General features: G+C 38.1%; 1 protein-coding gene across 3 annotated transcripts in view; it reads left to right on the forward strand.

Moving 5' to 3' along the window:
* GK5 (glycerol kinase 5) overlaps positions 1–12,625 on the forward strand; it is an 87,638-nt gene that overhangs the window by 32,564 nt on the left and 42,449 nt on the right. For all 3 annotated transcript variants that reach the window (XM_059391817.1, XM_059391818.1, XM_059391819.1), the window contains 5 exons: positions 4,508–4,639; positions 7,439–7,514; positions 8,282–8,343; positions 8,425–8,498; positions 8,705–8,765. In XM_059391817.1, the coding sequence (XP_059247800.1) occupies positions 4,508–4,639; positions 7,439–7,514; positions 8,282–8,343; positions 8,425–8,498; positions 8,705–8,765 (405 nt within the window). The remainder of the gene's footprint in view (positions 1–4,507; positions 4,640–7,438; positions 7,515–8,281; positions 8,344–8,424; positions 8,499–8,704; positions 8,766–12,625) is intronic.

The raw sequence follows: 12,625 nt of genomic DNA on the forward strand, positions 1-12,625 counted from the left end.
TTGGGATCAAGGTGATGCTGGACTCATAAAATGAGTTTGGAAGTTTTTCTTCCATTTCTATTTATTGGAACAGTTTTAGGAGAATAGGAATTAGTTCTTCTTTAAATGTTTGGTAGAATTCCCCTGGGAAGCTGTCTGGCCCTGGGCTTTTGTTTGGAGATTTTTGATGACTCTTTCAATCTCCTTACTGGTTATCGGTCTGTTCAGGTTTTCTCTTTCTTCCTGGTTCAGTTTTGGTAGTTTATATGTCTTTAGGAATGCATCCATTTCTTCCAGATTGTCAAATTTGTTTGCATAGAGCTGCTCATAGTATGTTCTTATAATTGTATTTCTTTGGTGTTAGTTCTGATCTCTCCTCTTTCATTCATGATTTTATTTATTTGGATCCTTTCTCTTTTCTTTTTGATAAGTCTGGCCAGGGATTTATCAATCTTATTAATTCGTTCAAAGAACCAGCTCCTAGTTTCATTGATTTGTTCTATTGTTTTTTGTTTTTTTGTTTTTGCTTTTTTGTTTCCTTTTGTTTTTGGTTTCTATTTCATTGATTTCTGCTCTGATCTTTATTATTTCTCTTCTCCTTCTGGGTTTAGGCTTTCTTTCTTGTTCTTTCTCTAGCTCCTTTAGGTGTAGGGTTAGGTTGTGTATTTGAGACCTTTCTTGTTTCTTGAGAAAGGCTTTTTCTGCTATATATTTTCCTCTCATGACTGCCTTTGCTGTGTCCCACAGATTTTGAACTGTTGTGTTTTCATTATCATTTGTTTCCATGAATTTTTTCAATTCTTCTTTAATTTCCTGGTTGACCCATTCATTCTTTAGAAGGATGCTGTTTAGGCTTCATGTATTTGGGTTCTTTCAAAATTTCCTCTTGTGATTGAGTTCTAGCTTCAGAGCATTGTGGTCTGAAAATATGCAGGGAATGATCCCAATCTTTTGATACCAGTTGAGACCTGATTTACGACCCAGGATGTGATCTATTCTGGAGAATGTTCCATGTGCACTAGAGAAGAATGTGTATTCTGTTGCTTTGGGATGAAATGTTCTGAATATATCTGTGATGTCCATCTGGTCCAGTGTATTATTTAAGGCCTTTATTTCCTTGTTGATCTTTTGCTTGGATGATCTGTCCATTTCAGTGAGGGAAGTGTTAAAGTTCTCTATTATTGTATTATTGTTGATGTGTTTCTTTGATTTTGTTATTAATTGGTTTATATAGTTGGCTGCTCCCACGTTGGGGGCATAGATATTTAAAATTGTTAGATCTTCTTGTTGGACAGACCCTTTGAGTATGATATAGTGTCCTTCCTCATCACTTATCATAGTCTTTGGCTTAAAATCTAACTGATCTGATAGAAGGATTGCCACCCCAGCTTTCTTCTAATGTCCATTAGCATGGTAAATTGTTTTCCACCCCCTCACTTTAAATCTGGAGGTGTCCTTGGGTCTAAAATGAGTTTCTTGTAGGCAACACATTGATGAGTTTTGGTTTTTTATCCATTCTGATGCCCTGTGTCTTTTGATTGGGGCATTTAGCCCATTAACATTGAGGGTCACTATTGAGACATATGAATTTAGTGCCATTGTATTGCCTGTAAGGTGACTGTTACTATATATTGTCTCTGTTCCTTTCTGATCTACTACTTCTAGGCTCTCTCTTTGCTTACAGGACCCCTTTCAATATTTCCTGTAGAGCTGGTTTGGTGTTTGCAAATTCTTTCAGTTTTTGTTTGTCCTGGAAGCTTTTTATCTCTCCTTCTATTTTCTTTTTTAAGATTTTATTTATTTATTTGACAGAGAGAGATCGCAAGTAGGCAGAGAGGCAGGCAGAGGAGAGAGGAGGAAGCAGGCTCCCTGCTGAGCAGAGAGCCCGATGTGGGACTCGATCCCAGGACCCTGAGATCATGACCTGAGCCGAAGGCAGCGGCTTAACCCACTGAGCCACCCAGGCGCCCCTCTCCTTCTATTTTCAATGATAGCCTAGCTGGATATAGTATTCTTGGCTGCATGTTATTCTTGTTTAGTGCTCTGAATATATCATGCCAGGTTTTTCTGGCCTGCCAGGTCTCTATGGATAAGTCCGCTGCCAATCTAATATTTTTACCATTGTATGTTACAGACTTCTTTTCCCGGGCTGCTTTCAGGATTTTCTCTTTGTCGCTAAAACTTGTAAATTTTACTATTAGGTGAGAGGGTGTGGACCTATTCTTGTTGATTTTGAGGGGTGTTCTCTACACCTCCTGGATTTTGATGCTTGTTCCCTTTGCCATATTAGGGAAATTCTCTACAGTAATTCTCTCCAATAAACCTTCTGCTCCCCTCTCTCTTTCTTCTTCTGGAATCCCAATTATTCTAATATTGTTTCGTCTTATGGTGTTACTTATATCTCGAATTCTCCCCTTGTGGTCCAGTATTTGTCCCTCTTTTGCTCAGCTTCTTTATTGTCTGTCATTTGGTCTTCTATATCACTAATTCTTTCTTTTGCCTCATTTATCCTAGCCGTGAGAGCCTCCATTTTTATTGCACCTCATTAATAGCTTTTTTTTATTTCAACTTGGTTAGATTTTAGTTCTTTTATTTCTCAGAAGGCTTTTGTCTCTCCCGAGAGGGTTTCTCTAATATCTTCCATGCCTTTTTCGAGCCCGGCTAGAACCTTGAGAATTGTCATTCTGAACTCTAGATCTGACATATTACCAGTGTCTGTATTGATTAGGTCCCTAGCCTTTGGTACTGCCTCTTGTTCTTTTTTTTTGTGGTGAGTTTTTCCACCTTGTCATTTTGTCCAGGTAAGAGTATATGAAGGAGCAAATAAGGGTGGCAAAGACCCCAGGAAAATGCACTTTAAGCAAATCAGAATAGACCCCAAATTGTGGGAGGGAGAAAGGGGATAAAAAGAAGTTCAGAAAAAAAAATTTTTTAAAGAAAACAAATAGAGAAAAAAAATATAAAAAAGAAAAAATATATATGTATTAGATAAACTAGTGAAAAAAAGTTAAAAAAGAAAAGGGTAAAAGTTAAAAAAAATTTAGCAGAAAAAATAAAAATAAAAAAAAATTTAAATTAACCGCAAGACTGAAGAATCATGGGGAGAAAGCCATGAGTTCCGTGCTTTGCTTTCTCCGCCACTGGAATTCTGCTGCTCTCCTTGGTAGGTGAACTTTGTCTTGGCTGGATTTCTTGTTGATCTTCTGGGGGAGGGGCCTGTTTTAGTGATTCTCAAGTGTCTTTGCCTGAGGCGGAATTATCAGGGGCTGGGCTAAGTAATCCGCTCAGTTCGTGTTCCCTGAACGCTTTCTGTAGAGTTCCGGAGGACGGGAATGAAAATGGCGGCTTCCCAGTCTCCGGCCCTGGAGGAGCATTCCTCAGTGTGCCCTCAGAGAAAAGAGCCCAAACACTCCCATCTCCCTGGCCTCCGGCCACGCTCCAAGCTCAAGGAGCCTGCGACAGGTTCAAGGTAATCCGGAGCTGAGAGCTCACTCTTCGGCTATGAGCCGGCTTCCCCGGTCTAATACGTGCAAGCTCTGCAACACTCAGGCACCCCCGATCCTTCTGTGACCCTGCGGGACCTAGGGCCACGCTGGCCCCACGTCGGCTTCGGCTTCACCCCGGTTTAGCCTCTGGAGCTATGTCCCTCAGTGGAGCAGACTTTTAAAAGTCCTGATTTTGTGTTCCTTTGCTCTGCCGCTTGCCAGGAGCCGGCCCCTCCCCCCCACAGTCTATCTTCCCATCACTTTGGATTCACTTCTGTGCTGGTCCTACCTTTCAGAAAGTAGTCCATTTTCTGTTTCTAGAATTGCTGTTTTTCTTTGATCTCCCGTTGGATTGGTGTTTGCAATGGTTTGATAAGCTATCTAGCTGATCTCCTGCTACCTGATGTAGTCTCAGCCTGCTACTTCTCTGCCATCTTGACTCCTCCCCCTCCATCTGCATTCTTATAGTAGGTGGCAGGATAAAGTTTTTATTCTTTTATTTATTTATTTATTTATTACTATGTCTGACAAACTTTAAAACTCAAAGCTGGCTTTCTATGAAAGACTTTTTCTTTTTAATTTAAGATTTTGCTTACTAAGAAGTAAATTTTAAACTATATATATTTCAACTTTGATTGATATAAGTACGGATCGTATTAAATGAAATCATACACCCCAGATTTTCGGTACTTAATATGTAGGGGAGTTTCCCTTATAGTTTAATACTGACTTCACTAAAAATATGTTTCTAATCAGAATATAGCCTTATCCCTTGACTCTCTCCCTTTTATTTTAAAAGACTTTATCTTGAACTTCTTGTGTTTGCTAAAGAAGGTCATAGTAGATATGTTACATTTCATATGTTAGAATACAAATTATCCACTTAGAGTAATATTACTTTACTTCTTTTCTCTAAATGCTAAAAATCCTTTAAGTACTTGAATGATTTGTTTGTTATTGGGTTTGTTTTCATGTGTGTAGAATTAATATAGAAATATCAAACATCATTAAATGTATTTTCCTAAAATGTCTTTTTTTAATAGCTATTACAGAATTTCTGCCGAGTGCTGCACTTTTTTACTAGAAATAAACGATTTTTAACAGTCAGTTTGTTCAGTTTCACAAACCAGCACGTTTCTTTGAGATTGGCCTGGATTTTACAGAACTTGGTTGAGGTAAGGAAAAATTGTGTGGGTATGTATGTGTGTGTGTGGACTATAGGGAAGAAAAAGTAAAGGAATAACAATAGTGATTTGATTATTTGAGGGAAATTTAAGTAATTTGGTTATCTGAGGGAAAATTAAGTGTCCACTACATATTGGGATGGAATACAGGAATCTTTACTCTATTTTTTTTTAAAAACTTTTTATTGTAAGTCATAACACATATAGAAAAACAGACAAAACAAAAATTTACCACTCATTGATTGTGGAGCAAACATCTGTGTAACACTACTTGAATCAAGAAGTAGAACATTGTGATACTGTGTATCCCATTTTCTTTCAACTTTACTTTTTTACTTAGGTGTTTTTTTGCTCAACACTGTAGTTTTACCTGAATTTTTAAGAATTTGTATTAATGTGTAAATAAATTTTCTTATATTTTCATTGCTATTTAGTGTTCAATATATGATTTTTATCACTATCCATTTATCCATTCTGTTCATGTGCATTTGAGTTTTCTCTACTTTGGGGCTATTATGAATAATGCTGTCTTTGGGGTATATGTAAAGGCATTTCTGCTGTATTTATATATGGGAATGGGGTTTTTAGGGCATGAATGTGTATGTATATCTCTCTTCACTTTTAGTGGATAATGTCCAAAATTTTCCCACAGTTTTTGATAATTTATTTACCTACCATCAATCAATGAGAGGACTTCATATTTCATGTACCATCATAATTGGTATTATCAGTCTTTTTTTTAAATTTTAGCCACTTTAGTAGTTAAATAGTGATCTCTCCTTGTGATTTTTAAAAATTTATTTTAAGATTTTTTATTTATTTGAGAGAGAGAATAGAGAGCATGAGAGGGTAGTGGGTCAGAGGGAGAAGCAGACTCCCTGCTGAGCAGGGAATCCCTTGTGGGACTTGATCCTCCAGGATCATGACTGAGCCAAAGGCAGTTGCTTAACCAAATGAGCCACCCAGGTGCCCTGTTTCTTCCATTTTCGAGGCACAAGGATTACTTCAACCCAGGTTAATGATTGAGGTGATTCAAAGCAGCTTCATTTCCTGTGAGAGCCTGTCTTTCTGGTTTACCCTTACTTACAGGGTAGAGCTATTTGGATTCTTAACCCAAAGCAAGCTTGGGAAACCCTAAGATGGACTCTGTGTTTTTGAATGGGCCTACTACCTATCAGAGGACCTGACTCTCAAATGTTTTTTTGAAAGAACAGATGAACTTACTACTTGTCAGGCATTGTTGCTGCTTACTGATTAATCTTTCTCTGATCTGGAACAAATTTTAGAATCACAGTTTCTAAATTTAAAAAGAATTTGAAATAAAGTAATATTACTTTAAGCACTCCATATTTAAGTGGTATAAAACCTGAATGGGATCTTCAAATATTTGTTATAAATAATCTAAATAATCTACAAATGACTTCTTTTTTTTTTTTTTTTTTACAAATGACTTCTTTTTTGGAGTTTATGTCATGTGTTTTCATTTTATTGATCCTTTCTGCTGTTGAAATATAATTCACCCTTAAATGTATTCATTTGCTATTCTTTTTATCTCATTTATTTAGGAGACATGTTTTAAGCCTATGCTATATACCAGGAACCCTCCTAGGTGTTGGACTTGGAAATGTAGTCCTGCTCTTAAGGAGCTGAGTAATGATGTGAGATAAGGGTTAGAAGATTTCCGTAGAGTGCTGGCTTGGACAAAGCCAGGAACTGCTAGTCTTGAAGGACAAATAAGAGTTGGTGAGGTGGTGAAGTATGATAAAGGGCATGGTTTCCACTATGTTAGTAATACCTCAGGGCACCTGGCTGGCTCAGTCAGTAGAGCATGCCACTTTTAATCTTGGGTCGTGAGTTTGCACCCCACATTGAGTGTAGAGCCTATTTAAAAAAAAAAAAAAAGATAGCTCAACAATCGTTTCATTGTCTCTGTTGGCTAATTTAAAGAGGTTGTGATACTTTTGTTTCCTTTGGCATGCTTTATGCTAAGGATTAGCACATTTTTCTTTAACATGCCAGATAGTCATAATTTAGACTTGGATGGCCATAAGGTTTCTGTGACAACTACTCTGCCGTTGTAGTGCGAATACAGCCATAAATAACACAGAAACAGGTGAGCATGGCTACATTCTAGTGCCATTTTATCTATGGATCCTGAAATTTGAATTTCATATACTTTTTCATATGTCACAAAGTATTCTTTTTAAAAAACAATTATAGAATTTAAAAACCATTCTTAACTTGCTGTACAGAAATAGACAGTGAGTTGGATTTGAACTGTAATCATAGTATACCATCCTGTTTTAGACTTTGTGTAGACATATTCATATGTCTAAGCTAAAAATATGTATATTTGCTTTATTTTTCATCACAAAAGTAACACATGTTTCTTGTAAAATTAAATCCTCTTTTACCTTATAGTAATTGCTTAGAACTTTTGGGGGTATATTTTAAAAATAATTTCTTTATATATATTCATTCTTATCAAAAAATGGGATTATATTGTATTTACTGATTGGCACTTAATCATACACTTCAAAATTTAGCCTTTAAAAAAAAGGATTTTATTTATTTATTTGACAGAGAGAGAGAGATCATAAGTAGACAGAGAGGCAGGCAGAGCAAGAGGGAGAATCAGGCTCCCTGCTGAGCAGAGAGCCCAGTGTGGGGCTCGATCCCAGGACCCTGAGATCATGACCTAAGCCAAAGGCAGAGGCTTAACCCACTGAGCCACCTAGTCACCCCTAATTTAGCCTTTTTGAGTCAGTTTTGTGATGTTGTGTTTTCTAGGTGCAAAATGCGGTTGAAGAAGATAATTGCTGCTTTGGGACTGTTGATACCTGGTTGTTACATAAGCTCACAAAAGGTAAAGATGATCTGATAGATCTATTTCAAGTAACTGAAATTTGATTGATAGAAATGATTCACCTAAAAAAGTGGAGTTTACTTTTTTTCCCCTTCCCTTATCCCAGACATACTGCTTCTTGGTACTGGAGTAACTACATGTTATAGTAAAGGTAGATAAATTTTAGATTTGTAAGGTGAGGGTGATTTTTAAATTGTGATAAGACCTCAAACACAAGATGGAGGAACAGTTTTACTTTCAAAAGTGGTAAAGACTCGAGTACGATAACAAATTTGTCCTTTGCAGCTGGGAATCTATAGGCAATCATATTACACCTTTGAACCCCTTTCCTTATCCTTACTGGGGATCAGAATGCTTTGGTGGCAGTCAGTTAAGCTCTAACTCTTGGTTTTGGCTCAGGTCATGATCTCAGGGTCATGAGATAGAGCCCTGAGATCAGTCTTTATCTGCGTGGGGAGTCTGCTTGAGATTCTCTCCCTCTGTTCCTGCCCTGACTCGAGTGCTCTCTCTCTCTTTCTTTCAAATAAATAAATCTTTAAAAGAAATAACAAAATAAACTGGGGATCATGATGTGACAATGTATATGAAAGAGATTTCGTAAACTATAAAAGTTCAAAAAGATTAAGTGGGAAATTGCTTTGGAGATTTGGCAGTGGAAATATACATTTTGGAATGAATTTGAGGCCAGAGAGGGGTCTAGATTATAAACTAGGGATAGCTGTTGATTGATACTACTTGATAATATAATATCTTCAATGTGAATTCAGGTTCTGAATTTGCCACGGATTTTTCAAATGCCAGTGCAACTGGACTATTTGACCCTTTTAAGGTAAAGTTGTTATTTTTTCCTTTTGAATCACAATTTTTGTATAATTTAGCTTGGATTCTGATGACATATTTTTATGCTCAGATGCACTGGAGCAGGATCCTTACTTCCCTGCTTTCAATACCACTGTCTATCCTGCCTCCTGTGAAGGATACAAGGTAATAGTGAACATCAGTTATAGAAACTAGCAAAATTGTCCCTGAATTCATTTTTCCTTAGTGGGGAAAGCATTTTGTTATTTGTTATTTGTTTGAGGTGCTTGTATGTTCATTATATAACTTTTTGGTCTACAAATCAATTTGCTGAATTTTAGAATTAATATTTCTAGAGCTGTGACTGACTTTTTAATCAATTTTGTTTGAAGCCACAATTTTGGATCAGTGGATGAAGAGATATTTGGTGTGCCTATACCAATAGTGGCCTTGGTAAGTAGAAAACTTGAGGGTTTCTCCATGCATAGTATAAACTAAATAATATATACATGGATAGTTGGGATTATATTTAAGAGGATTAGTGGTCCTTGCAGAATAAAATTAAAGTATTTTTTTCTTTTTAAGTTAATGTGCCCTGGATATAACCAGGAGTATTTTATGTATTCTGGTAAGGGGACCCACTGGGCCAGTCTTCTGACATGAAAGCACTTTCTGATCTTTTCTGACTTTTATATATATTTTGTTTTTCAGAAAACTGTAAATTTTTTTAATGTTGTATTCTGAATAATGTGTTATTTGATAACTTATATTTGATAACTCTGAGACAAAAAACAAAGGATAGGGCCATTGCTTAGTTTCTATTTGATACAGTATAACCAAACAGTGACAAGGCAACTTAAAATAAAATGTTGTATTTATATTTTATAAAATCCTTAGCCAACATAGACCAGTAGAGAAACTATAGAAGAGTGAAAAATTAATTATTTCAGGTTTTTGAGGTTCTTTCTTGATTATACTCTTTCTGTCTGGATGAAAGATCTAGAACTTAGAGAATTTCAAGGATTTGCCCCCTGGTTGAGGGGCTCTGTGGAAGCTCCAACCTTGACTTTGGTTTCCTGTAATAGCTTACGCAGGAAATATAGACCATCTTTCTTAGGTGGATGATTGCCAGAGTAGGTGGAGGAATCAGGTGAGAGAAAGGGAGTTTATTTCCAAGTTAAAAATTCCTGGTCATTTAGAGAGGGTCAGTCTTAATCAACTTCATGGTAGGCTCAAGTTTAGATAAAGGTATTGCTGGAACGGTCGAAGTTTAGTGACAAAGTGTTCTTTAGAGGAGTTTTGGCTTTTAAAATATTACTATACGTTGTTAAAAAGAGGGGCACCTGGCTGGCTCAATTGGTGGAGCACGCAGCTTTTGATCTTGGGATTGTAAATTCGAGCCCCATGTTGGGTGTAGACATTACTTAAAAATGAAATCTTGAAAGAAAGGGGGGTGGCGGAAGAAAACAATAGGCCTAAAATGGCAGCCTAAACCAAGACTTAATTCCTTCCTTAACTGCAGTTTCAATCCCTCAGAAATGTAACCCTTACCTGTCAACGCGGAACTTTTCCGCGTTTCTGATAGGCCCCTTTCTTTCCCCTTAGGGCAGCCTTACCTAAAACAATGGATTTTTTTTTTTTTGCTAATAATTTTATTTTTTCCTTTTCTGGGGCACCTGGGTGGTTTGGTTGGTAAAGTGACCAACTCTTAATCTCAGCTCAGGTCTTGATTTCAGGGTCATGAGTTCAAGCCCCACATTGGGCTTTATGATGGGGGTGGAACCTACTTAAAAAAAAAAACAAACTTTCTTTTTCTGTAGCTCTTTGGTGCTCCCCGTAATTGCTAGATGGGATGCCATCTAATTCATGAATTGATTAATAAAGCCAGTTAGATTTTTAAAATTTACTCAGTTGGGTGAGTCACTGGGTGACTCAGTCAGTGAAGTGTCTGCCTTCTGCTCAGGTCATGATCCCAGGGTCCTAGGATCGAGTCCTTCATTGGACTCCCTGCTCAGCAGGAAGTCTGCTTCTTCCTCTGCCTCTCCCCCGCCCCGTGGCTCTCTCTGTCATTCTCTCTAAAATAAATAAATAAAATCTTAAAAAAAAAGAAAAGAAAAGAAAATTTCCTTTGTTGAATTATTTTTATTTAACAGATTTGGTGGCAGGCAGCAACAGGATCCAAAGCAAACTTCCAGTAGCATCTGGGGACAATGAGAAACACAGGCATGGTACCCCATGAACCCTTTGAATTCATGTGTTTCTTGCTGTTCCTGAGGCTATGGGCAAGTCCCCTTTTGGGTCAGAGCTCCACTCTTAGTTCACTCAAGCTCCCTCAGTGTAAATGGCCTTCCTTCACAGCCTGAACTGCCAGATGGTTATGCCCAGAGCTGGCAGTTTTGCCTAGAGTCCAGCTGAGCTGGGAAAAATGTCTGCCCAATGGCAAATCCCTAGCCTTTCAGGCCATAATTCCCCTGGAATTGCTGGAAAACCCCAGCAAGATTCCACAAGAATTGGGGCGCCTGGGTGGCTCAGTGGGTTAAGCCACTGCCTTCAGCTCAGGTCATGGTCTCAGGGTCCTGGGATCGAGCCCCGCATCGGTCTCTCTGCTCAGCAGGGAGCCTGCTTCCCTCTCTCTCTCTCTCTGCCTGCGTCTCTGTCTACTGTGATCTCTCTCTGTCAAATAAATAAATAAAATCTTAAAAAAAAAAAAAAAAAAGATTTTAAGATTCCACAAGAATTGTCTGTGGTGAGCACAGGGCCTTCTCTTGGCTGGGGCACAGTAACATCTCTTGGTTGTTGCTTATACATTAAGGTGTGCATATTTGTCTTGTTTTGTGTAGATAAAGGCTATCACTAACCGGGATCTCAGAGACCAAAAAACTGGAAAATTGGTGGGCACAGGGTGAACATTTGAAGGCTATTAGAGCACTTACCACCTCAAGAAAATGGGTTAGATTGATACAAGTTTGCCCACCAACCTCAAGAAAACCTCTATATGATGAGGTACTCTGTAAAACATGCAAGATCCCTGGCCCAGTAGCCCATCCCTTTTAGGTATTAGTTTGGCTCTGAGAACTCAAGCCTTAGCTAATGGAATCCTTAAATTTTAAAGAGTCAAAGCATGCCACCTTCCAGTGCATCTGTTTATTTTATGTCTAAGAACTATAGTTCTAGAAGTTGTAGGTATCTTGCAAAAATGGCAAAATCTTACTAAGCTTATTCAGTGTCCTGGGGAACTTGGCTCATTAACTGTCAGGTCAAGGGTCCCCAAATAAGTCCAGACAGAAATATGAGTTGCACACCATTTGTAGCTAGATGCAGCTGGACAGAAATATAGGTTAACTCTGTTTGTGCTGAGAATCCTAACAAACTGCTCCAGCCTTCCAGAGAATTACAACCTAGAAATACAATGGTCATTATGGGGACTGTTCCAATTTGATAAAATCATTTAAGAAGTGCACTTGAAAGGAAGGATTCCCAAATTAAACAGAATGGGATACCTGTTTTCATTGGCAAGCAGAAGCCTCTAAATAAAAGGTTTCAGAATTCCCATATTGTTTCATTAAAAGACTCATTGCAAAAGACTAGTGAAAAAGAGAGAAGAGGTGCCCAAAACAAAAGACTGTAAGACCAACGTAGTTCCTGTTGCTCTTCTTTGTCCTCCTTGGAGTACTCGTTCTACTAATCCTTTGTCTGAATTTTTTTTCCACTCTGAAAAGACTACACAACCATAAACAAAACTCCACCACATTGGCCTTACATACAGCCCCGTATTTACTTCATAGGAGGACCCCATATGGGCCCGTCCCAGAGTCATTGAAACGGAGGGATTTTCTGGTGAAACTGCTACGTTATTCCCTCAAACAGCAAAGGAGAAAGTCTGGTAGGTACCAGAGCCTACAGAGGGGACCCTAGAAAAACTTACAGCAAAGGGTGAAAATTCTTACCTGAACCAGTTCCTTCCAAATCTCTATCTGTAGTGTGCAGTCTAGAGAGGAAAATAAAATTTCACATTTTCTCTTCCTTTCCAAATCCAGACCCACTGACTATTGATCCTTTCTCTCCCAGAGATCCGTAGTGCCTTCTCGTTTCTCTAGTTTTATGTGACTGGGCTTGTCTTTCTGCCCGCATGAGACATGCAGATTTTGGTTCTGTGGCTATCATTTGGAGTGACTTTAGATCTTGGGAAGGTAATATCCTTTGCACCCTCTTTGGGGATCTTTCTTACACCCATGGGTTGTTATTCTGTACCACCAGAAATATTTAAAATTAGAACCATGTCCCCAGGGGAAAAAGAAGGAAACTGAGAATAA

Source organism: Mustela nigripes, chromosome 2 (assembly GCF_022355385.1).
Source record: "Mustela nigripes isolate SB6536 chromosome 2, MUSNIG.SB6536, whole genome shotgun sequence".
Taxonomy (NCBI): domain Eukaryota; kingdom Metazoa; phylum Chordata; class Mammalia; order Carnivora; family Mustelidae; genus Mustela; species Mustela nigripes.